This window comes from Erpetoichthys calabaricus, chromosome 1 (assembly GCF_900747795.2).
Source record: "Erpetoichthys calabaricus chromosome 1, fErpCal1.3, whole genome shotgun sequence".
Lineage (NCBI taxonomy): Eukaryota > Metazoa > Chordata > Cladistia > Polypteriformes > Polypteridae > Erpetoichthys > Erpetoichthys calabaricus.
Window position 1 is genome coordinate 330745512 of NC_041394.2, and position 26600 is coordinate 330772111.

General features: G+C 42.0%; 1 protein-coding gene and 5 non-coding genes across 6 annotated transcripts; 4 read left to right on the plus strand and 2 right to left on the minus strand.

Annotated features, from left to right (window-relative positions):
• The first annotated feature begins 3619 nt into the window (after positions 1-3619).
• On the plus strand, positions 3620-19015 carry LOC114664754 (gastrula zinc finger protein XlCGF48.2-like). Its single transcript, XM_051926050.1, has 3 exons — positions 3620-3781; positions 12206-12930; positions 17220-19015. The coding sequence occupies exons 2-3, from the start codon at positions 12243-12245 to the stop codon at positions 18107-18109; spliced, it is 1578 nt and encodes a 525-aa protein (XP_051782010.1). The 5' UTR covers positions 3620-3781; positions 12206-12242; the 3' UTR covers positions 18110-19015.
• Positions 19016-24755: 5740 nt separating this feature from the next.
• trnaw-cca (transfer RNA tryptophan (anticodon CCA)) lies at positions 24756-24827 on the plus strand. The gene has a single exon. It is a non-coding gene; the product is annotated as a tRNA-Trp (tRNA).
• A 414-nt stretch (positions 24828-25241) lies between these two features.
• trnan-guu (transfer RNA asparagine (anticodon GUU)) lies at positions 25242-25315 on the minus strand. The gene has a single exon. It is a non-coding gene; the product is annotated as a tRNA-Asn (tRNA).
• Positions 25316-25869: 554 nt separating this feature from the next.
• trnad-auc (transfer RNA aspartic acid (anticodon AUC)) lies at positions 25870-25941 on the plus strand. The gene has a single exon. It is a non-coding gene; the product is annotated as a tRNA-Asp (tRNA).
• An 87-nt stretch (positions 25942-26028) lies between these two features.
• Positions 26029-26100, plus strand: trnaw-cca (transfer RNA tryptophan (anticodon CCA)). The gene has a single exon. It is a non-coding gene; the product is annotated as a tRNA-Trp (tRNA).
• A 414-nt stretch (positions 26101-26514) lies between these two features.
• On the minus strand, positions 26515-26588 carry trnan-guu (transfer RNA asparagine (anticodon GUU)). The gene has a single exon. It is a non-coding gene; the product is annotated as a tRNA-Asn (tRNA).
• Positions 26589-26600: the final 12 nt, after the last annotated feature.

Here is a 26600-nt window from a genome sequence, read left to right on the forward strand (position 1 = left end):
TAAAATAGAAATGTCTTTGTGAAATAAAAACTAAAAATATACGATGAAGGAAAACTAAAACTAAACTGAATTTCTAAGTCAGAAAAAAATGTAGAAATAGAAACTAATATAAAAAGGCAAAACTATATTAACCTTGGCATAAAGTGACATAAAATCAAATGGAGTGAGCTGTGGAATATGGAAACAAACAGGATAAATTTCATCATTACAGCCACATATGATGTGCTGCCCAAACAAACCTACATCTTTTGCATGGAATGGACCCAGCTTATCACCATGGTGTGGCCCCGGCAACCTCAGACACACCCTGGTGGGTTATAATAATAGCTTAACCCAAGGAAGATACAGGTGGACTTATAACCAACTGTGTTAATTGGCCTTGGCATTAGATGAGAATAGAGTGTCAATCAACGACATCCCCCTAAATGCCCAGGCGACCTTCCCGCAACTAACATCCTTCATTCGGCAAGGGGAGAAACAACAGACCAAGCCCTCACCTTCGGACTTATGCCTGTGGAGTACAGCCAGGGATTGGGAAATGCGTGTTGACTTAAATCAGAGACTCACCTTCTCGTTTGAAATTGCAGCCACCAATCTGCACAGAGATTTGGTCTAACTTCTGCAGATGTGTCTTCATCGTTGAGCTGACCGTCCCTTGGGAGGACCACTTAGTAACCATTCAATACACACCCTGTTTCTGATCAGCATGTGATGGACCTTACTCAGCTAAGAGTGTCTTGTCGAAAAAGGCCAAAACACCATGTGATGCCGGGGTACACGACTGATGATATGTAGTATTGGTGGAAACATCACTAAATGGTCATTATCAATGTCATTGAGATAAACCAAGTTCAGTGGCTGTAGAAATAAAGCAAATATATATATAACTACTTAGGATATCACGGGCATGGAGAAAAACGTTGGGGTTTTCATTTACTTGTTTTAGTGCCCCCTTCCCAGATTAACACGGCAGTGGCACAAAGTTTTACCGGCGTTTGAGCACAAGGTTGCTCATAGGGCTGCCAGGAGGACTACAGGTGCTCCGAGAGCAAGCTGTGGGTCTCGAACTAGCCAATGACGAGGCCGATGCACGCGTCTGAAGCTGTCTTTTGAGCACGCTCACGGTTTCTGGCGGCCCAGTGTGGAGGCGTGCTCCTGAAATCGCTGCAGGAGAGAAGGCAAACGTGTTATATTTAAATTCAAAGTAACAGATCAGAAGGATAAAAAGCACACTTTCCGAATAGCCGGCAAAAGGGACTAGAAGTGAAGTGGGAGAAAGTAAAACTCACTTACTAGAGGCCGAACGAAGAGCCTTCACAATAACAAGACAGACAGGTATGCGCACACGAGTGTGGGAATGGTTAAATAGAGTGGACTGCACCTGAGCAGATGTTGATGTATGGTACACTTATCGACGTGACAGTTTATTGGGTGACCGCAGGTAACGTAAATGAGGACTAGTTGGACAAAAGGACTCACGGTTTAAAACCATGGTCCGAACACCAGGGGTCGTTATTTGACCAGGTCTTCAGGATTAAGTGCAGATTTGCATTATTGATGAGATTAGTTTAGTAGTGGGTGGCACGGTGGCGCACTAAGAAGACCAGGATTCGCTTCCTGGGTCCTCCCTGTGTGGGTTTCCTCCGGGTGCTCCGGTTTCCTCCCACCGTCCAAAGACATGCAGGTTAGGTGGATTGGCGATCCTAACTTGCCCCTGGTGTGTTCTTGGTGTGGGTGTGTGTGTGTCCTGCCGTGGGTTGGCGCCCTTTCATTGGTTAATTGGTCATTGGTTAATGCCTTGCACCCTGTGTTGGCTGGGATTGGCTCCAACAGACCCCCGTGACCCTGTATTCAGATTCAGCAGGTTGGAAAATGGATGGATGAATGGATAGTTTAGTAGTAGAGATACGTACTGATGTCCTGCGGTGGGTTGGCACCGTGCCCGGGATTGGTTCCTGCCTTGTGCCCTGTGTTGGCAGGGATTGGCTCCAACAGACCCCCGTGGCCCTGTGTTCGGATTCAGCGGGTTGGAAAATGGATGGATGGATACGTACTGATCTTCATATAATGTAGGTGCTATGATCAGACTCTCTTCTCAGTTTAGTTTGGGTGGAAGGATTCTGTGTTTAAGGGTGCTCAGTGTTTTTTTCTCTTTTTTTCTTGTTCTTGTGCTTACTTTCTCATTTTTTAGATTTTTGATTATTTTTCATCCTGTCCTTCCTGGACTGTCTTGTAGCTGGAGGAAGGAGGAGGAAGATTATTTTTTGTTTTTCTTCACTTTTCTTTTGTACTCACTGTAAATATTATAAGTAGCACCTGCACTAATTTTCTTTTATTTTAATAGTGCTTTGGCATTGAACTTTGTAGATATTTTTGCAAGGCATTTGTTTTGTAAATAGTTCAGACTTGGCTTCATCTCACTTACTTCATCCACTGGTCGCTCGGTCTCATCTACTGGCATCCTAAATTGGGAATTGTCCAAAAGTGTTGTTATATATCGGTATAAGCATGCATTCAGTTCAGCTATTGATGTCTGATTGTGGGTTGACACCTAGTGATATGATTGGTAATGCCTTGCATATTTTGTTAGTTGTTGTTGTTCAATAAAGACAAGAAAGAAAAGGCACACGCTGTCTGCTCATCCGTTCTTATCAAAGGAAAAAGGCTACGATAGTGTACTGCATTACAAATACATGACAAATGTCCTTGCATGGAGTGTCACAGTCATCCTGACAAAGAAGACATCTCCAGCCCCATTCAAGGCAAGTGCTGTGCTGAATCGTCAGGGATTGCAATATCTAGTCTTTTTAAACAAACTAAATTCTTCTTTTATAAAGATCTTTTGTTGCCTTTTGCATGTAGTTTGGGACATTCCAAAGTTTAATTTTTGAACTTTAATAGTTAAGTGAAGCCTGGTGTAGGCCAAAGCCAGCCACTCAGGTGGAAGCTAGGCTGCCTTTTGGTTGCACCTCCTCTGGGCAGGCTGTTGGGATTCAGGCCTACTTCCCTGGATATTTTTGAATGTCTGCTTTGGGTGAGTGGATCACAATGTGGAGTACAAAACCTTCAGAAAATGTGTTATAATAACAGCCAATATGTCATATTCCACTGCGGTGGGCTGGTGGCCTGCCCGGGGGTTATTTCCTGCCTTGCACCCTGTGTTGGCTCCAGCAGACCCCCATGACCCTGTAGTTAGGATATAGCAGGTTGGATAATGGACGGATGGATGTCATATTCAATGGGTGTGTGAAGAATGGCAATGAAACATTGATATGTGACATCTTTTTGTATTAGATATTTGTTTGTCGGTGTTATTACAACCCACTTTCTTATTACCTCAGTATTTAGTTTTGGGGGTATTTAATTGAAAAAGAAAGTGTTTCATTCATCTTATAGTCTGCTAGAATTGCAGGTTTACAATTGCATTTCTCAGAAATAGACAATCTTATCATTTTGTATCTTACTTAGTAAAGTGTGCTATTTCTTTATTCCAACTATAGATTTTGTGTGAAATCCATAGTTTTAGAAGATGATCATCATGCTGCAGTTACCATATTTAAAGATCTCTATTACCGGCTTGAAATGAACTTTTATTTTGATACAGTTGCTAGGGTTATACTGCAGATGTCGATGAGGTCAGCCAGAGCGACAGAAACAAACGGCGCTGCGATAGGCACTGCACACGTGGTGCTACACCGCGAGACTTAAACTGTCGAAAAAGAGCGTCGTCCTAATGAGTTCGTGAGACCCGGACGGAGAAGCACATGTGTGGAAAGTAAAGGTGTGTATTTTGCGTAAAATGATGAGACAAGAAACCATAAAACCGCAGTATCAGTGCTCTTTACTCTCAGAGATCCAATGTGTTGTTATCTTAGCTCCTCCTCGTGTTTATTGTACTGTGCGAGCTCTGCTCTAGTCTCAAAGGAGCGGTCCAGTCCGGTGCTGAGATTAGTCCGGCGGGTTCCGTCCTTGATCTTCTGCATAACTGCTGATTTCTAGGTATCTTTATTTTGGCGCTCCGGCTGAGCTGGGCTTTTTTTTGTGCAGATAAGGTGTCTCGCTCTACTCGTGACACCTTATGGCTGATCCCTCTCTTTCCTGTGTTGTATAGGCGCTATACGAGGCACAGATGAAGTGACTCTGTAGGCGTACTTTGTCCCCTCGGCTGTTTGATCTGTGGCTGTTGTAAACGTCAGCTGTTACGTCGAGTGCCAAATGTATTTTTACAGACCGTATCAGTCGTTCGTTAATTTTCATTATCACTCAATCAGGAAGTGCTCGTTTGGGATCGCCCACGTCACCACGTGAATCTTTTCAGCCAGATTTTCAATGTGTCGAGCCCCGAAGTTATCGATTTACTTGTGCACAGCGCATTTGAAGGGTATACTGTAATATGAATCGCGTTTCATCCAAATCAGGGACATTTTGATACAGGTACTCGTCATGCAGTCCTGGTAATCGGTGACTGAATGTATTTAATTGTGATTTATGTGAAACTGCTTTAATAAAAACGAACTAATACATGATATTCTCTTTTTGAATATAATAAATGTAAATTGATGGTTGGGGAATCCGATTCATGCTTAAAAATCAATTTAAGGGAAAAAAATGTTCATATATGAGGATTTTCTTAGTTAGTTAAGGTCGGACCTCAAATCTGTATCGTTAACAATGGGTTTCCGTCTGCAGCCACGTTCAGAAGATACTAAGTTTTAAATGTGTATACTGAGACAGTGGGCTTCACAGATAAGTCATGCTCATTTAATTTGAATCCACAGACCTGTATGTAACTAAAGCTGTATTCATGTGCTGGTGGAGCTGTCAAAGTTACAATCTAACAATCTGCCTCATCCCCCTGGTTTGAGATTAATGCTAGAATTGGGTTTGACCTTAATTTATATAAGTGCATTTGATGAATTGTGTAAAGTTAGGTAGTTTGAGTCAAAGTTGTTAGTGGTCTATGATTTTTTTTCCCTTCCAGTAATAACAAGGAGAATTTTTTGAAAGGCTTGGATTAGCAGACTGTACTGTTTAAAATGTGTACTGCATTCAGAATTATGTAGTAAAGATTGTTTCTATTGCACCCCACCCCTGCCAGGATTAGTGCCAAAAAGCATTATATTATGCTATTGTATTATAATATCTCTGTTTCACTGAATTGGATTAAGGGGGTTTGTTAATGTTATGTTAACAATTCAGACCTCGGCTAGTTTGGCTAAAAAAAATATTTGAATACCATGCTGTTATGGTATGTTTATATTGATTTGTCTTATTTGAATACCATGCCCCTATGGTATGTATATATTCCATCTATATCATTAAAGGATGAGTCCTCCTGTACATTTACTGTACATTCCCCAGAAGGACACACACAGTCAAATTGGAGTACCATTTTCGAGTTTCCTCAATACACAGGTTACACTGCTCTCCAGTTATCATTTTAATGAGAGCAAATGCTGCATTAATTTTTTTATTTTTTTGGCACAAATGTATGCATTCATTATGAATTGACAGGAAATACATGGGGTCTTTTTACGCTTTTGAGTCTGACTGCCTTCTTCATTAAAGTTTGTTCAAAATGCATTTGTGGTCTCATTGCATTTGGACTTGGGTGCTTTTTTGTTATATCACTCAAGGGGTGGCCTAGACTGTGCTGAGGTTTCATGTCAGTGATTGCTGTCCATGGGCCGTATCTGAAAGGGGGTCTAAATCTGGACAAACCCTGGACCCTATTTGGAGTAAATGGCTTTAAATTTGGGGGGATGCTTATTAACATAAGAGAGAATTTCATTATGAGGTGTTTTAAGTAGAAGATGAACCTGTTAGCAAGGTGATTTGCTTTTGAATAAACAGAAGTGAGGGACTGGGTTTGTAGCTTAAACTCTCAGAAAGAGGGTAGTGTAAAGTGTATGAGTAACTAAATTTAAAAGAAAAAGTCCTTTAATGATAGGGGCGGATGATATGATGATCATTTGTCTTGAGCAGTTTTGATGTAATTCTTGTTAGTCTTTTCAGAGATATCAAGCATATCGTACAACTGTGCTACTTAACATTCTTTTACAGTAAAGCACCACTGATGTCTGAAATACTTAAGAGTTTTGTTGTGACTAGGAGTGTTGGATCAAGACATGAGCTGCCATTTTATTCGTAAGAAAAATAATAACCAACTTAAGCAAAGAAAAACATGTACGGTAAACCTAATTTAATACAGTTTGGTTGCAATAGCTCTCTATTATATAAAAAAAATCCTGAGACGAGACTTTTTAGCCTGGGACGAGACGTGATTTTTTCAGAGAGATACTTTCAAGTCCCACAAGACAAGACTTTGTGCCAACAGATTTAACCACGGCAGAAATAAAAGACAAAGAGTAGATGATAAAGTAGAACGTCGTAAAGAGATTCAAAAACGTTGGCGCGATACACATGCAAAGCAGGTTAGAGATAATGAAAGTACTAAAATTCAAAAATCTCAAAAAAAATGATAGTAAAGATCGTATTAGCGCAAAGAAATGGAAATTATTACTCAGTGAACTAAATGGAACAGCGAAAAGAGATTGAATATATTGTTTGGATTTAAACTTTAAGTCGGAGATTTGTAGATTGTCTAATTTGTGTTGCCATCAGTAGCCAGGTTTCCATCCAAGGAGTTTTTGCGAAAAAATATTTAGCGCTTCAAATTTTTTACTGATATAGCTGATGGAAATGCTAATTATCGATGAAATGTTGTACATGTCGACATAATATTTTTCCGTTTAACTTTAGCGCATAAATTCCATGTCGATACTTCAGATGTCGCAAAAACTACATTGGAAACAGTTTTTGTCGGAAAAAAGGGCTTTAACGCAAATAAATGTGTCACATTTTCATCACGTGCAATCAAAACGAGAATGGCGGAGCGGCTCGCATGGTCTGATGAAGAGAGTTTTTTTTTTTGATTAAACGTCGTTATTTTGTATTAATTCAAATTTCAGTTTTAATTAAAAACCTTAAGGGAAGCAGGTTAATTCAGTTGTTATCGCACTGTGAAGGGATGTTGAAAGGTAGGCTCACCTGTACAGATCCGATGCTGCAAACACAGCTGCATCATGGGCACTTCCAGGAGTGCCAACGCAAATGTCTCGTATCATGCACCTGTCATCAACAAGGGCCTGGAGAACAATAGATGGCCACCCTTTGCGATTAATGTAATCGCGGTAGCCTTCCGTCGGGGGAAGAATAGGCACATGCGTGCCATCCAGCGCACCGTAAATCTGTGGCACAAGATGCACCAAGGAATTGCGGTATGCAATTTCATTGGCCTCCGCTACAGTCGGAAGTCTGATATAACGCCGCATTAATTTTTCTTTAATAGCGGTGCACACAGCATATACACATTGATGGACGGTAGTTTTACTAACCACGAAAGTTTCTCCAACTACTCTATACTCGGCACAGGTTGCCAGCTTGTAAAGGGCGATGGCAATCCGCTTTTGGGTTGGAACCGGTGGTCGGTGGCAACCTGTGATGGGCGCAACATCAGGACTGATGAATCCACACAACATGTCAAACGTCGGCCGTGTCATTATAAAATGTTGCAGCCAGAGATTTTCTGTTAAGTGTCTCTCCACCACCTCCTCCCAGAAGGTCTTATTCCATCGTCTCTCCCATACCCGTGGGTTTCGTCACACTGGGGTACTTTCTTCGAGCTCTAGGGCTATCAGACAAGCAACTGCTTCATTCTGCTGTCGTCTTCGGATATTATGTACAATTCCAATTATTTGTGAAACTGAAATAACAGTAAGCTGGCAAATTTCAAAAAACTGTCTGAATAATCTCTCCATTTCTTTGTTTAGTGGAGGGGGTGTAACGTGGAAAACAAAAGGTAGATAATTTGCGACATACACAAAATTATGTATGGAAACGGCTCAAGGGCAGATTTTTTTCGCGATACAACAAAAGTTATGCGACAGTTCGTTTTGGGGGGGGATGACGTCATCACGCACACCATTTTATCGATAAAAAGCCAGTTTGATGGAAACAGGCTGGAGACAGCAAATTTCGCACATTTTTTTTACGTATATTCTGTTTGTCGATAACAAAACGTCGCAAAAAACTGGATGGAAACTTAGCTATTGAAAAGTAGTGTTTCTTTCCAATGAAAAGGCGTATCCGCAAGAATTAAAAGATTTGTTGTTTGGTGAAGTGAAATCAATATACACAAGTGGCAGAGACATGAAGTGGCTGGCACGTAGCACAGGCCTTGGGGTTGGCGAGCGAAGCCCCCTAGTATAACTACATATAAACCTACTGCTCTAATAAGAAACGATGTTTTTAGCATGTAAATTCTAGTACGGCATTACCAGAATTGTCCTTTATGTGTGCCGACTTCTGTAATTTTTAATATTCTCATCCCTAACTAAAAATATCTGTCCCTATTTTGCTAATGACTAATGAGGTGGTGGCTCTGAGGCTAAGGATCTGCTCTGGTATCCTGAAGGTTGCCGGTTCAAATCCCTGTCTCTGCCAAAAGAGATTCTTCTCTGTGGGGCCCTTGAGCAAGGCCCTTAACCTTCAGTTGCTCCAGGGGCGTTGTACAATGGCTGACCCTGCGCTCTGACCCCAAGGGGTATGCGAAAACTAACAAATTCCTAATACAAGAAATTGTATACAGTGATCCCTTCTCGATCGTGGGGGTTGTGTTCTAGAGCCCCCCACGAAAGGTGAAAATCCGCGAAGTAGAAACCATATGTTTATATGGTTATTTTTATATTGTCATGCTTGGGTCACAGATTTGCACAGAAACACAGGAGGTTGTAGAGAGACAGGAACGTTATTCAAACACTGCAAACAAACATTTGTTTCTTTTTCAAAAGTTTAAACATGCTCCATGACAAGACGGAGATGACAGTTCCGTCTCACAATTAAAAGAATGCAAACATATCTTCCTTTTCAAAGGACTGTGTGTCATGAGCAGAGAATGTCAGAGAGAGAGAGAGAGAAAAGCAAACAATCAGAAATCAATAGGTGCTTTTTGAGCTTTTAAGTATGCGAAGCACCGTGTGGGAAGCATGTCGCTTGACAAAGCAGCTGCAAGAAAGGGAGCAATGTGAAGGTAGTCTTTCAGCATTTTTTAGACGAGCGTCTGTATCCTCTAGGGGTGCGAACAGACCCCCTGCTCACACCCCCTCCGTCAGGAGCAGAGCATGTCAGAGAGAGAGAGAGAGAGAGAGAAAAGTAAACAATCAAAAATCAATACGTGCTGTTTGAGCTTTTAAGTATGCGAAGCACCGTGCGGGAAGCATATCGCGCAACAAAGTAACCACAAGTAAACCCAGCAAGGAAGGGAGCAATGTGAAGGTAGTCTTTCAGCGTTTTTTAGACGAGCGGCCGTATCCTGTAGGGGTGCGAACAGCCCCCGTGCTCACAATATATTTGAGGAGTTTTATTTAATACGTAATACGTCCTCTAATTGGGTAGCTTCTCAGCCATCTGCTAATAGCGTCCATTGTATGAAATCAGCTGGGCAAACCAACTGAGGAAGCATGTACCAGAAATTAAAAGACTCATTGTCCACTGAAACCCACAAACCAGCGAAAAATCCGTGATATATATTTAAATATGCTTACATATAAAATCCGTGATAGAGTGAAGCCGCGAAAGTCAAAGCGCGATATAGCGAGGAATTACTGCAAGGCAAAATAAAGAACAAAAAAAAAAAAATTTGCGCACAGTTTGCTTCAAAGTACTCAGTCCAACAATGGGATGCTTGTGCCTGACCTGGTTTGATTGGCATTCAATCATCTGACAAACTACAGCCATACAGATTTAAATGTAAATTGAGAGCCTTACAGCAACATGCTGCTCAGGAAAATCTCCCAGCTGGCAACTTCCTAAATTGAAATGGCAATTCCTCCAGTTTTTATTCCGGCAGTTTTAACGTGGAAAAGGTTAAGGAAAAAAAAAGCAGACTCCACACACTGCACATCTTAAATACAAGTGTCAATGCCTGTTCAGTAGTTAACTGTGTCTGGCCAGATGTTGGCTGGACAACTTGAGGCCAGCCAACAATATGTTAAAAAAAAAAAAAAAGATTGTTTAAATACTTGGTCTTTCCACACCAAATGTCTGCACTTTGAAGCAAGAGCGTTATACTTCTGACACATAATTGGTGGATGAAGATCATTATTTCCTGAGCCCCATTCAGATCAGCATAATATCTTGTGCTTGATATATTGACACATGGTGCTGTGATTTTTCTTTCATATCTTTTGCTGGTGTGTGCAGCATAGCCCTGAATGGGAAAAGTTAAAACCAGAAGTTTAACCCACCCAAGACAGTTCAGGTTGCACATACACACTTTACAGCCAAGGGTAAACCTAAAACAGTGTGGTGCCACTAGAGCTTGCTCCATGAGCTGGAAACAGGCTTGCAGCATCTGGCACACAGAACATTTCACAAACAATGTGAAGCAATGTTTATTCTCTGCAGACTCTGATTTCACTTTGTTATCGGTTGAAGTACAGAACTGACCGAAGTGTTGCTAGAGCTGCATTTCAGCCATTCACTCTGACTTTCTTCATCCCAGTTCTGCGTCTTTTGTCTAAACCATGCTTGAATGACACTAAAATCCTAGAAAAATGGGCAATGCCCAGTTTGTTCTAGACTGAAAGTGAAATTTGAAGTCTTGCCCATTAAGATGCACAAATTTTTAATTCTAATTACACAATGAGGAGCTTCGAGCTTTAAACTTCAACTTGTTTATATCTCTCTATTATATAAAAAAATCCTGGGACGAGACAAGACTTTTTCAGAAAGATAATTTCATGTCTTGTGAGACGAGACTTCGTGCCAAGAGATTTAATCACGCCCACGGTCCACTCACCTCTCATTTGTGTGAATGCTATTGTCAGACACAGTTTCTGTGCTTTCAGATTTTATAAATTTTTGTGTGGGCGGAAATAAAAGACAAAAAGTAGAAGACAAAATACAACGTTGTGAAGAGGTTCAAAAATGTTGGCAAACTTTGGCGCGATACACATGCAGAGCAAGTTACAGATTCTGAAAGTACTAAAATTCAAAGTCTCAAATAACTGATAGTAAAAATCGCATTAGCGCTAAGAAATGGAAATTATTACTCTGTGAAATAACGGAACAGCGAAAAGAGATCAAAAATATGGATATATATGATATGACAGAAGTATGTAGATATTGTTTGGCTTTAAAGTTTAAGTTGGAGACTTGTAGATCGTCTAATTCATGTTGCCATCAGGGAAAAGTAGCCTTTCTTCCCAACGATTAGGCATATCTGTGAGAAATAAAAGATTTGTTATTTGGTGAATGTGAAATCCAAGAACACTACAGGCAAAATATCCGAATCTACAATAATCTGTTCGCATTTGCATCATTCAATGCTCAAAATGTAGATTTACATGATTCAGGAGCATAAGCTATGAGAATCTGTGGTCCCGCAACAATTAAAGCTACTACAAGTTTAATTTCAAAGAAACACAATTCGGTCAGGTTTATATTTATGACCGTGGAGAAGCAATTCTACATAGAATCAAAAGAGTTAAACGTTCGGACGTATTAGAAATTCTTCAGCCAATAATGGATACAAATCCATACATCCAAAGTATAACACTTTAACACGAAATTTATCTGCAAAACACAAACAAAGAAGTTTTCTTGGATTTCTATGTGAATCCAAAAGATTACACTCACATATATAATAAACCAACATGTGACACATTGTCGGCGATAATAGTTTCGAAAAACAGAGATATCAAAGACAGAGTTGATATTTGTGTTTATCCAAAAGCACAGCAAGATTCGTCACAAGCAGCAGATCCGGGAAATGAGTAGCGTGTAGGGCCCGCACGGGGGCTGGCGAGTGAAGCGAGCAAGGGGCAGAGCCCCCTAGTTTATATTTAAAAAAAAAAAAAAAAAAAAGCAGATCAAAAACTAAATCAATGCTTTGTTACATAGTGCTCATGCTGTGGGAAGTACAATCCAAGAGGTTTTGTTTAGACAAACGGGAGGCCAAACCTGGAATTTTGTGTGAAGTTTGGTTCTCTGTCTTATAAAAGTACATACAATCACTAGAACAAGTCCAGAGAAGGGCAGTTGCCTTGATTTAAAGGCAGCAGGCAAGATGCTATGAATAAAGGCTGAGGGTGTTGTTTGATCCAGTTTGGAGTTCATTCATTCTGTTATGCTCTGTTCACAGGTGGTGGCAAAGGAGACTGGCTTTACAGAACTGCAGAATGGAGGAGATGTGCCCAACTGTACAGGAAATTCAAGGGGTGAGCTATAAATGTGAAGAAGTGGCTTTGGAAGAAGAAAAAAGTAACAATGAGAAAAAGGAAAATCTTGTGCTTCACAAGAGCCTCCATTTTGTGGATGCCATAAACAAAAGAACTGATGACATTAAGAAAGAAGATTGTGAGTGGGAATCTGTAAACAATCAGCTGGGAAGTCATGGAATTAAAAAAGAAGACCCTGAATGGGAATCTGTGAGCAATCAGCTCAGAAGTCATGGAATTAAGAAAGAAGACCCTGAATGGGAATCTGTGAACAATCAGCTGAGAAGTCATGGAATTAAGAAAGAAGCCTGTGAATTGGAATCTGCACTCAATCAACTGGGAAGTCATGAAGTTAAGAAAGAGGAGGATTGTGAATGGGAGCTAGTAAGTGTTAAAGAAGAATCTGAACTGATATCTATTAGCTATGACATACAGAAAAATGAAATCTTAAGTAGCATCAAGGAAGAAGCCGTCGAATCCGATTCTGTTCCTCAGTATGTGTGTCCAGACAAAGAGGTGCCTCAGTTTGGCTTTAGACCAAGCAGCGAACCTCTTCTACAGCATCATTCTGTCCATGTAAAAGCAGAGTCTTTGGAGTCTGACATGAAGAGGACTGAGACAGCATCATGTTCAAGTCATTCCAGAAAAGGTACGTGCTAAAATGAAAATATCAGGCTTGGACCTGATAATATATAACTGAAGAGCACTCGTGATATTCCCCTGAGATTACAAATGCAGGCTTGTTATACTGTAATTTAAGAATTTTGTAATGAAAATGAAAATATCTTTACAAACATGCAACAGTTTTTTTTTTAATTCAACAAGTTGTTTATCCCAATGTAATTTGTTTCTAGTTGTTTAGCAGCAAAAACATGCCACTAATTAAGAAAAGGGTTAGAATCAATGTTCCCTCTAAGCTGAGCGCGTGAGCAATCACTCACACGAATTCCGAGCGTCGCTCATACTTCCCGCACGATCGCTCATTCCGACGGCGTCACTTGTACTTATCGCACGATCGCTCACTCTGACCGTCGGAGTTGGTGCTCATAAATTTTTGGCTTAAACAAAATGTCGCTCATAAACAATGTTTTTTGCTCACTATATGCTACTCCTTAGAGGGAACATTGGTTAGAATGAAAACCTGCAGCCACTGTCGTCCTCCAGGACTGGAGTTGGGGGACCCCTGCACTAATATACTTATATAAACTGCATTTTCCTTTTTCTTTCTGCATGCTTTTTGTGTTTAAATGTGTAAAAATTTCCATTTACTTTTAGCATGCTAGCAGAAGTTTTTTTGACATCCATATCTGGAGAGGAATTTAATCTGGTTTACCAAATCAACTGGTATATCACTCACAGCTACATTACCCCCACTAAATAATGAGTTTACTATTTCTAAACATTGCGCAATAAAATTGCATTATCAAGTCTATAAATATGCTTCACTAGTTTCACCAAGTAGTTTGCATCCTGGTAACTGTGGTATTCCGCGGCTTCCAATAAAAAAAGACCGGGTTTTAAATCCGTATAACCATGCCGTTCTCCGTGGGCACAATTGCATGACCGCGGGGAGTTAATGGGGTGGTTGGAGCGAGTCGCACTGGCACATGTGGGTGCGGTCGTTCTCGATTGCCTCATTGGCTTCCTGCGGTGTGTGATTAAAGGCGCTGCGTCCACAGAGGTGCGCGGGGGTGTATTTATACGGGTCGACACCAGGGATGAAAAAAATCTAGAATGGGATAGAAATGGAAGGAAAAGAGAGATTAATAGATGGATCGAGGAAAAGAGAAAGCATGCGGTTAAAGGACGGAAAACAGCACTCATGATGTTACGATCTGGCCACCAGGAAAGTGGAGACACCACGAGCTGGGGCCCCGCAAAGGAGCGTTAGCCGGTGGCGCTCTGGGAGCTAGTTCAGCCCACTGAAAGCTCAAGTGAGTGGGGTGAGCAGGGCAGGTGTCCTCCCGAGGGATCTGAGGAGGGACTGCGGGAGCGCGAAAGATGAAGAGAGGAGAGCCAACCTCGGACGGTCTGGCAGTGACATCTGTAAGGAGGCCAAGATGGAGGTTGGCTGAAGGAGTTCGTGGCTGTAGGGTCTCCACCAGCTGAAGGAGCAATGGGTGAGCCGGGGAGAAAGAGAGATGGAGGTGGGCCAGAGAGTAAAGCGAGAGAGAAAGACTGCGTTTTAACTATTGCATTTTACCTCGTATTTTAGATAGATAGATAGATAGATACTTTATTAATCCCAAGGGGAAATTCACATACTAAAGGCTATATTTTAAAGGATTTATTTAATTGATTTTATACCCCTGGACACTTGTTTTTATGGATTTATTGAACCTGAGGCAGTGCACTTTGGACACTGTTTCTTGTTTTAAATAAAAGCACTTATGCACTTTTTTTTTTTTTTTAAGTATCCCCTGGCTTCAGTTGAGATTTGTCCTCGTATGTCAGCTCCTCTTTGTGACATTACCGACGGTGTTGGGTTCAGGGCCCCCATTAGGATGTTGGGAGCCTGAAGAGAACCCACATCTTCACAGTAATGTCCTCTATAAAAATCCATAGGAGACAGTAGCATGTATTTTTGTTTTTTGTCTTTATCTCCAACTTCCCCACCCTCAACCTTGAGTGTTTTGGTAATTAGATGAGTCATTTGAAACGTAATAGTCCTCAAAGAACTTAATCTGCTTTAAGGTTTGTATTGCTTTTCAGGAAACAGCCCTGGAAATATGCCAGTCCATCACCGGATCCACTCGCACATACCCACAATGGTCAATGTGGAATTGGCAGTTAATGCAACCTGTGTGTCTTTGTTGATGTAAGAACAAAACCTATGCAGACTCACGGAAAACAGGCAGACTTCACACAAACCCCACACAGACAATGTCTCATCATAAGATTTGATGTTTGATGCTGTCCCCATAATTCAATTCAATTCTTTATTGTTATGTGTATAAGCACAAGTACCACGTACAATGAAATGCTTGCTTGCATGTGCCCCCACAGACAGTGAACATAGACAGAAAAAAAACACACAATAAATAAATGAATGTAAATAAGTAAATAAATAAAACCAGAATCCTAGGAATAAATAGAGACAGTGGCAGAAGTATATGTGCAGGTCGCAGAGGAGGTGACACAAGGTTACTGATTGTTCATGAGTCTGATTGCAGTTGGGTAGAAACTGTTCCTGAACCTGAAGGTGCGTGTCCGAATGGACTTTAGTCACTTTCCAGATGGGAGGAGGGTGAAAAGTGACAGTGCAGGGTGGCTGGGGTCCCACCTGATACTGTTCACTTTCCTGAGACATTGTGTAGTGTGGATGTCATGGATTGCATGGAGCTGTGTGCCCGTGATCTGCTGTGCTGTATTCACCACACACTGCAGTGCTCTGCAGTCCTTAACTGAACAGTTGCTGTACCAGGTTGTGATACATCCTGTTAGGATGGATTCCATAGTACACCTGTAGAATCTGCACAGGGTTGTGGGGGACATCCGGGCCTTACTCAGTCTCCTGAAGAAGTAGAGGTGTTGTTGGGCTTCCTTGACTACTGGCGCAGTGTGACTTGACATCAGTGAGGGTGACTCTGAGGAACCTGAAGCTGCTGACCTGCTCCACAGCATCACCTCTGATGTTGGTGGGGCTGTGTTGTGTTGCCTGTTTGCGGAAATCCACAATTATCTCCTTAGTTTTGCTAACATTGAGGGTGAGGTTGTTGTCCTGACACCATTCTGCCAGGAGTCTGACCTCCTCCCTGTAGGCCATCTCATCATCCTCGCTGATCAGACCTATTACAGTTGTATCATCAGCAAACTTGAGGATGGTGTTAGAGCTGTACTTAGCTACGCAGTTATGTGTGTAGACAGAGTAAAGCAGGGGCTCAACACGCTGCCCTGCGGGGTTCCAGTGTTCGTGGTGATGATGGAGGATGTTTTTCCACCAATACGCACTTGCTGAGGTCTGCCAGTGAGGAAGTCCAGTACCCAGTTGCACAGTGAAGAGCTAAGCCCCAGATCCAGGAGTTTAGTGATGAGCTGGGATGGAATGACGGTGTTAAATGCAGAGCTGTAGTCCACAAACAGCAGCCTGGCATAACAGTTCTTGTTCTCCAGATGAGACAGGGTGGTGTGAAGTGTTATGGAGATGGCATCCTCAGTGGACCTGATGCAACGGTAGGCAAACTGGAGGGGTCCAAACTGTCAGGGATGATGTCCTAGACGTGTTCTAGCACCAGCCTCTCAAAGCACTTCATGGCTATGGCAGTAAGTGCTACTGGGCGGTAATCATTACGGCAGTCTACTTTATTTTTCTTTAGGACAGAGATGATGGCTGTGTGCTTGAAGCATGTGGAGACAGGTGAAACTCTAAAGAAGCTGCACTAACATAGCATCTCCAAACTATATTAATATAGCCTTAAAACACAGTACTGAGGAGTGTGACTTTTGCTGACATTATTTTGGTAAAGTATACTAAAAATAAGTTTTAATTGTACAAAAAAAAAACTCAATAGCAAAATTATACATTACAAATTATCAGTTGATGTTGTTGTTCAGTAATTATCTACTATTATTGTTGTCCTTTTTAATTTCTTTTGCTTTCTTTGACTCCTTGTTTGAATTTCATAAAATTACAAGTTTGTGTATTGAAAGGCATATTAACAAACTGACTTTCACATACATGTTTCTTTTTTTCCCTTTTTGGCTATTAACAGATAGCATTCTTGGGCATAATTTTTTATTTCAGTTCTTCAGAATTTTAGTACCTTTTTTTAGTTAGATTTTTAATCAGACTAATATATGATGGAAAGAAGGAGAATCTGACATCAATAAAAAACAAAGCACTGGGTTGGAGGGTTCCTTTGAGTGGGGTTCATTTCAGTATAATCACCTTTTAAACTTGTTCTATTTACTTAATTCTGCATTGATTTATTTTTGCAGATTTACAGAAGAGTGTCTGTGTCTTTCAACTACCATTTACTGAGACCTCTCTTCAGTGTAAACCCCAGCAGACATTGCATGATAGAACTCGGAAGATACTGAAGTCTGGATCAGAGATTTTAATATCAAACCCTTTGCAGGGTAATTCCCAACCTATTAATACAACACAGGCTGATGTGACAAACAGTCAACAACATGTACAAAGTTTGAATTCAGCAGCTTTGCCTGTCTCTGAAAATATAAGAAAAATAAATAAATGCAAATATGATCACAGTGTTTATCAGAAGATATGTGCAAACTGGGAGCAAAATACCTGCTCTGACTGTGGAAGACAATTCTCAACAAGTGAGCGACTTCAGAGCCACAGAAGAATTCACACTGGAGAGAAGCCTTATTGCTGTTCTGAGTGTGGCAAAAGATTCTCAACGAAAAGTCATCTTCGGACCCACATGAGAATTCACACTGGAGAGAAGCCTTATTCCTGTTCTGAATGTGGCAAAAGATTTACAACAATTAGCCATCGTAATATACACACAAAAATTCACACTGGTGAGAAGCCATATGGCTGTTCTGAATGTGGCAAACAATTCTCAACTAAGAGCCATCTTCAAATGCACACACGAGTTCACACAGGAGAGAAGCCATTTTGCTGTTCTGACTGTGGAAAACGATTTTCTGGTAGTAGCAATCTTCGTAAACATGAAAGAATTCATACAGGAGAGAGGCCACACTGCTGCTCTGAATGTGGCAAACGATTTTACGACACTACCGATCTTCATAAACACTACAGAGTTCACACTGGGGAGAAGCCATATTGTTGTTCTGAATGTGGGAAGAGCTTCACAAAGAACAGAAGTCTTCAGATCCATGAAAGACTTCACAAAAGTTAGAAGTTGTATTTCTGTTATTAGTGTGGGAACCCATCCATCCATCCATTATCCAACCCGCTGAATCCGAACACAGGGTCACGGGGGTCTGCTGGAGCCAATCCCAGCCAACACAGGGCACAAGGCAGGGAACCAATCCTGGGCAGGGTGCCAACCCACCGCAGGACACACACAAACACACCCACACACCAAGCACACACTAGGGCCAATTTAGAATCGCCAATCCACCTAACCTGCATGTCTTTGGACTGTGGGAGGAAACCGGAGCGCCCGGAGGAAACCCACGCAGACACGGGGAGAACATGCAAACTCCACGCAGGGAGGACCCGGGAAGCGAACCCGGGTCCCCAGGTCTCCCAACTGCGAGGCAGCAGCGCCACCGTGCCGCCCTAGTGTGGGAACCATTTTCCTAATAATATTAATTTACAGGTCCACAACAAGCATTTGCAATGATGAGAACTAGTATTGCTGCTGTGGCAAATGATTCTTTGGAGCAACTTTCATAGATACAGAAACATTCTTGCAATTTAGGCACAAATCAACTCCCAGCACCCACACCTACAGACAGTATGGCTCACTAGGGTGGGCTATAGTACCCAAGTCTGGTCTCAAGACATTTTTCATTTGTATTGGGTTTGGAGGTTGGGTGACAAATGGAGCAAGTCTTTTCGACTTTGATTTTTGCTTAACATCGTGTGGGTATTGTAATACAACTACTGAAAATTGTATTTTTTTATGTTAACTCGTTACTTTCAATTTTGTAGATTTAAAGAAAAGCATCAAGTTCTTTGTCCATAATCTTTTTCTGTCTGGACTAAAAAAAAAAAGAGTGAAATTGTGTTTTTCTGGTTTTCAATATTGTGTTTGAAAATCAAAATAAAGTCATGTCCTCCTGTTTCTCAAGTACAAGCATGGACTTCTGTAGTACTGTAAAGGACAGATTTGTGTAGACGCATACAAGGGGAAATAATTCATAGAAGAGCTACACAGAGCAGTTACAAAACTCTTTGAGAAGTTCCAGTCTTGTGTAAAGTTGAGTTTATACAGTTTTGAAAATGTAAATGACTCCTCCATTACTTAATGTGCTAACATACATGGACTGTTTAGCATGGTCTTGTCTTTGTAGCCTGTGACTTGGTATTTACCTGCATAGAGAATGTAAGTGATACACCATACTTGAAAGCTGATGTGGATGTGTGTGATATGTTAGAATTGAATCTGACGTTGAGTAGTACATGAAAGAGTTTCAGTTTGACTTTGTGTCTCTTACTTCACAATACCCTTCATGAGGCATGGGGTTACAAATTCTTATATATTCCTAAAGAGTGTTCAGTGCAATGCCAGCTGACAAACCGTATTTGAAATAATGAGGCCTAAATTGAACCTATACTGTTGTCTCATTTTGTTTTTGATTAAATCTTCTTCTTCTTCTTTCGGCTGCTCCCGTTAGGGGTTGCCACAGCAGATCATCTTCTTCCATATCTTTCTGTCCTCTGCATCTTGTTCTGTTACACCCATCATGTGCATGTCCTCTCTCAACACATCCATAAACCTTTGCTTAGGCCTTCCTCTTTTCTTCTTCCCTTACAGCTCTATCCTTAGCATCCTTCTCCCAATGTACCCAGTATCTCTCCGCTGCACATGTCCAAACCAGAGCAATCTCGCCTCTCTGACTTTGTCTCCCAACCATCCAACTTGAGCTGACTCTAATGTACTCATTTCTAATCTTATCCATCGTTGTCACACCCAATGCAAATCTTGGCATCTTTAACTCTGCTACCTCCAGCTCTGTCTCCTGCTTTCTGGTCAGTGCCATCGTCTCCAACCCATATAACATAGCTGGTCTCACAACCATCCTGTAGACCTTCCCTTTCACTCTTGCTGATACCTATCTGTCACAAATTACTCCTGACATTCTTCTCCACCCATTCCACCCTGCCTGCATTCTCTTTTTCACCTCTCTTCCACAATCCCCATTACTCTGTACTGTTGTTCCCAAGTATTTAAACTCATCCACCTTCACCAGCTCTACTCCCTGCACCCTCACCATTCCACTGGCCTCCCTCTCATTTACACACATGTATTCTGTCTTGTTCCTACTGACCTTCATTCCTCTCCTCTCTAAAGCATATCTCCACCTCTCCAGGGTCTCCTCAACCTGCTCATTACTATCGCTATAGATCACAATGTCGTCAGCGAACATCATAGGCCACGGGGAGTCCTGTCTAATCTCGTCTGTCAACCTGTCCATCACCATTGCAAATAAGAAAGCGCTCAGAGCCGATCCCTGAAGTAATCCTACCTCCCAACTTGAATGCATCAGTCACTCCTACCGCAAACCTCACCACTGTCACACTTCCCTCGTACATATCCTCTACAACTCTTGCGTACTTCTCTTGCCACTCACGACTTCCTCATACAATACCACAGCTCTTCTCGAGGCACCCTGTCATATGCTTTCTCCAGGTCCACAAAGATGCAATGCAACTCCTTCTGGCCTTCTCTAAACTTCTCTATCAACATCATCAGAGCAAAGATTTCATCTATGGTGCTCTTTCTTGGCATTAAACCATACTGCTGCTCACTAATCATCACCTCACTTCTTAACCTAGCTTCCACTACTCTTTCCCATAACTTCATGCTGTGGCTGATCAATTTTATCCCCCTGTAGTTACTGCAGTCCTTCACATCCCCCTTATTCTTAAATATCAGCACCAGTACACTTCTTCTCCACTCCTTAGGCATCCTCTCACTTTCCAAGATTCCATTAAACAATCTGGTTAAAAACTCCACTGCCATCTCTCCTAAACACCTCCATACTTCCACAGGTATGTCATCTGGACCAACGGCTTTTCCATTCTTCATCCTCTTCATAGCTGCCCTTACTTCCTCCTTGCTAATCCGTTGCACTTCCTGATTCACTATCTCCACATCATCCAGCCTCTTCTCTCTCTCGTTCTCTTCATTCATCAGCCTCTCAAAGTACTCTTTCCATCTAATAAACACACTCTCCTCGCTTGTGAGTATGTTTCCATCTTTATCCTTTATCACCCTAACCTGCTACACATCTTTCCCAGCTCGGTCCCTCTGTCTAGCCAATCGGTACAGGTCCTTCTCTCCCTCCTTAGTGTCCAACCTCTCATACAAGTCATACGCCTTTTCTTTAGCCTTCGCCACCTCTCTCTTCACCTTGCGCCTCATCTCCTTGTACTCTTGTCTACTTTCTACATCTCTGAATATCCCACCTCTTCTTTGCCATCCTCTTCCTCTGTATATTCTCCTGTATTACCCCATTCCACCACCAGGTTTCCTTTTCCTCCTACCTCTGCCCAGATGTCACACTAAGCACCCTTTTTGCTGTCACCCTTTCTACATCTGCTGTAGTTTCCCAACTGTCTGGTAATACTTCACTACCACTCAGTGCCTGTTGCACCTTCTCCCTAAACTCAACCTTGCAGTCTTCCTTTTTCTACTTCCACCATTTGATCCTTGGCTCTGCCCTCACTTTCTTCCTCTTCTTGATCTCTGTCATCCTACAGACCACCATCCTATGCTGCTTAACTACACTTTCCCCTGCCACCACTGCAGTCTTCAATCTCCTTCAGATCAACTCTTCTGCATAGGATGTAATCTACCTGTGTGCATCTTCCTCTACTCTTGCATGTAACCCTGTTCCTCCTTCTTCTTAAAATACGTATTCACCACAGCCATGTCCATCCTTTTGGCAAAATCCACTATCCTCTGACCTTCTTTATTCCTCTCCTCGACACCATACCTGCCCATCACCTCCTCGTCTCCACTGTTCCCTTCACCAACATGCCCATTGAAATCCACTCCAATCACCACTTTCTGTCCCTTGGGTACACTGCTCATCACTTCATCCAACTCACTCCAAAAATCTTATTTCTCACCCATTGCACACCCAACTTGCGGTGCATATGCACTAACAACATTCATCATCACACCTCCAATTTCCAGCTTCATAATCATTACTCTGCCTGACACTCTTTTCACCTCCAGAACACTCTTGACATACTGTTCCTTCAGAATAACTCCTACTCCATTTCTCCTCCCATCCACACCATGATAGAACAATTTGAATCCACCTCCAATCCACCTGGCCTTATTCCCCTTCCATTTAGTCTCTTGCACGCACAATATATCAACCTTCCTTCTCTCCATCATATCTGTTAATTCTCTCCCCTTGCCAGTCATACTGCCAACATTCAAAGTTCTTACCCTCAGTTCCACTCTCTTTACTTTCCTCCTCTCCTCCTGCCTCCGGACACGTCTCCCCACTCTTCTCATCTTTCTTCTTCGGTGTTACATGTACAAATTAGAACACAGCTTTTTGCAATTTTCTCCAAACCTAAAGGTTCCACTGCAATTGATCAATGATCAATGCTCTCAGGAGATCCTGCTGAACATTTTGATATGCAAGTTTTGTGTTTTTAGGCTTTATTTCAGCATTTTGCTCACCCATGCATTAATATCCATAAGCCTGTATTAATACAAATGAGTGCTCAGTTTTTGGCAAATATTTCCAAATGTAAAGCTTTCTCAGCAATGACTGAGTGACCAATGCAATTTTTACCTGGCCCGTCACAATTAAGTACCCAACAACTATCATCAGCATTCTTTATTGATGATGTGTATTACTCTAAATTAATTAATATGTACACCAATAACCAGATATACAGCAGTATTTGTGGGTGTCAGTACAACAACAACATTTATTTATTATAGCGGTGAGTATCCCCACCTGTCACGCACCAGTCGCGGATTGTTGACACAGACTGCTCAGCCAATCACAGCACAGCAGGCCTGCCGTGCCTCACAGACCCGAGTTTGATTCCCCGCTGGGGAGAAAGTGTTATTTTTGTATTCTTTTTAACCTCAAACGGACATAAAATTTATAAATTGGTATGCAATGTCAGTTAATGAGATTGTTATATTTTCATGTGGTATGTTCCTTTTAAAATATTTTCAAACAATTGAGACTGCAATTAACATGAACAAGTGTCCTTATAACTGTTATTTTTAAGATCCATAACACACAGACAGACAGAGCACTGAATAATAGAGAGACTGACAGACAGAAAGAGAAGTCTCTAGATATATAAATAAACAGGGAAGGCACTGTATAATAGATATATAAAAAACAGCTAAGGGGATAGATAGGAAGGAAAGGAACTATATGATAGGCAAACAGGGAAGCTGCTACATAATAATAAAATTACTATTATTACTATATAGATAAACAGGGAGTTTACTGTATAAAAGACAGACAGAGAAAGCATTACTAAATGAAAAATGCTACAGCCTTTTTATTAATCAACAGATACTTTAGGAAGGCAAGAGATAGTAAGAGTACATGTAGATGTGAAAAGCATTAGACAGACAGACAGATATAGATAGATAGACAGATAGATACTTTATTAATCCCGATGGGAAATTCACAAAGATATGGAAGGCACTGTAGAACAGATACAAAACTGTCAGAAAAAAACAGGGTATACAGTAAATAATATACAGGCAGAGAAGCTACTAGATGGGTAGATAGATAGAGAGACATGAAAGGCATTATATAAGACAGATAGATAGGAAAAGCACTATACGTATACTAGGCGGAAAGGGAAATGAAAAAGTAATAATACTATTATTACTACACAGACAGATATACAGTGAATTCGTTATATAATAGGCAGACAGCAAAGGCACTATATAAAAAGACAGACAGAGAAAGCACTAGACAGATATCAGCATTTTTATTATTATATATATACAGTATATGTATGTATGTATCTGAGATTTATGTCAATAAATAAATGAAAAATGATTCAGTCTGTTTATTATTCAACACACGCTGCAGGAAAGCAAGAAGACCATTAGAGTTCACATGGATCTGAAAGGCACTAGATAGACAGATACATAGGAAAGTCACTGTATAATAGATGTGGGGTGCTCTTTCTAAAAACATTCAAAATTGAGACTGCAATTAACATGAGCATGAGTCCTTATAACTGTTCTTATTTTTAAGTTCTATAAGACATACACTGTCAGACAGATCACTGAACAATGCACAGACAGAGAAGTTACTAGATAGATAAACTGGGAAGGCACTGTATAATAGAAGATATAAAACTGTCAAGAGAGAAAATACAGATAGATAGATGTGAAAGGTACTATATAACAGGTGCTGCAGAAAGGCAAGCAAGCAGTGAGAGTACATAAACATGTGAAAGGCACTAGATAAACGGATAGATAGGAAGGCACTTATATAATAGGCAGACAGAGAAGGCGATAGATTGTATGCAACAGGCAAATATAACGACAACTTCATAACAGTATTAGCTATAATCAATGGAAGCATGAATTAATCAACAAAAATAACCACGCGATTAACGATTTACTTAAGAAAAAAAAAGAAGAACGCTCCAGATCGCATCAGTAGAAGTTTAGCACTACAATAGAGAATGAGTGGGAAAAGGTTTTGGGAGTTTTGGCGAAAGAATACGCGGCGGCCGCGCGGGAGAACGGGGTTCGATTCCCCGATGGCGATGCCCACACTGTCTTTTGTGCACATCGCTGGTGAGCAGCCAACCCCAGTGCCGTGCCACAATCTCACCCAGCAAAAATGGGAGCAACTGACCTCGTGGCGCAACGGTAGCGCGTCTGACTCCAGATCAGAAGGCTGCGTGTTCAAATCACGTCGGGGTCACGCTCTTTATGGCACACCCAAGTCGAAAATCAAAAAAAAAATAGACAAAAGTAATAAATACACACGAAAGATCTACATGTATTTTCCCCGTCTGTCTCTCGAGTAGAGTATCGTTTCAGACAAGAGTCGTTGAGGCAAGCAGTGCAGATCCAGCAGTTGGCCCGGTCAGATTCAGCTTGTTTTCTTAAGGGGCAGGGCTGTGCGGGCCACTCTTTAGCAAGGTGCCAGAGGCTACTTGTTCGTCTGGCGGCCGGATAAAGATTAGTAGCCCGGATAAGAAACCAAGCAAAAGCGTCACTCACTGCAGTGACCCATACGAGAGTCCTCGACCGAGGCAGAAGGTTACTTTGCCTGTCTGGTTGTAAGCAGGGTGAACAATCCCTTAATCTCCTCACATCCTGACAAAAGTCAGCCCGTCCCTGGGTGGGCTTGAACCACCAACCTTTCGGTTAACAGCCGAACGCGCTAACCGATAGCGCCACAGAGACAACGAGAAATGTGCCCGAAGACGACGATAAATGGGGTCGTATCCTGCTGGGAAACGCCGAAGCACAGATTGTTCCCAACCACGGTCTCGTGCTAGGCGAGATCGCCAAACCTAAGGGAGGAGCTGAAGTGAATAGCACACGCTCAGGTGAGAAGGTGGGAACGGTGCCAGAGACTTTCACGCCAGACCAGGGATCTCCGCTCGTGACCGTGGGGTGAGATGTGCACCACAGTGCAGTCAACAGCGCCACAGATCACTTAGTGGTAGAAGCAGAAAATGCAAGCAGGTGGTTCTGGGTGGCTCTACTCGGAAATAAAGCGACCGTCTGCTGAGGAGGAGCCACTGGTAGCTTGCCCCAGCGAAAGACTGCGCTCGTGTAGGGTTTGTGTTCAATACTGTCAAATTGTCTACTTAATTAATTAATTAATTAATTAATTAATTAATTAATTAAAATTGAGCAACAGTTCACGATCGCATGCTAAACAGCCGCAAGACGGGGACAGGTGGGGACTTTTGACAAGTGGGAGACGATGGCGGCAGGCGTACTTGTAGCGTTCCTCGTTAGTATAGTGGTGAGTATCCCCCCCTATCACGCGGGAGACCGGGGTTCGATTCCCCGACGGGGAAGCCCACACTGTCTTTTGTGCACATCGCTGGTGAGCAGCCAACCCCAGTGCCGTGCCACAATCTCACCCAGCAAAAATGGGAGCAACTGACCTCGTGGCGCAACGGTAGCGCGTCTGACTCCAGATCAGAAGGCTGCGTGTTCAAATCACGTCGGGGTCACGCTCTTTATGGCACACCCAAGTCGAAAATCAAAAAAAAAATAGACAAAACTAATAAATACACACGAAAGATCTACATGTATTTTCCCCGTCTATCTCTCGAGTAGAGTATCGTTTCAGACAAGAGTCGTTGAGGCAAGCAGTGCAGATCCAGCAGTTGGCCCGGTCAGATTCAGCTTGTTTTCTTGAGGGGCAGGGCTGTGCGGGCCACTCTTTAGCAAGGTGCCCGAGGCTACTTGTTCGTCTGGCGGCCGGATAAGGATTAGTAGCCCGGATAAGAAACCAAGCAAAAGCGTCACTCACTGCAGTGACCCATACGAGAGTCCTCGACCGAGGCAGAAGGTTACTTTGCCTGTCTGGTTGTAAGCAGGGTGAACAATCCATTAATCTCCTCACATCCTGACAAAAGTCAGCCTGTCCCTGGGTGGGCTTGAACCACCAACCTTTCGGTTAACAGCTAAACGCGCTAACCGATTGCGCCACAGAGACAACGAAAGATGT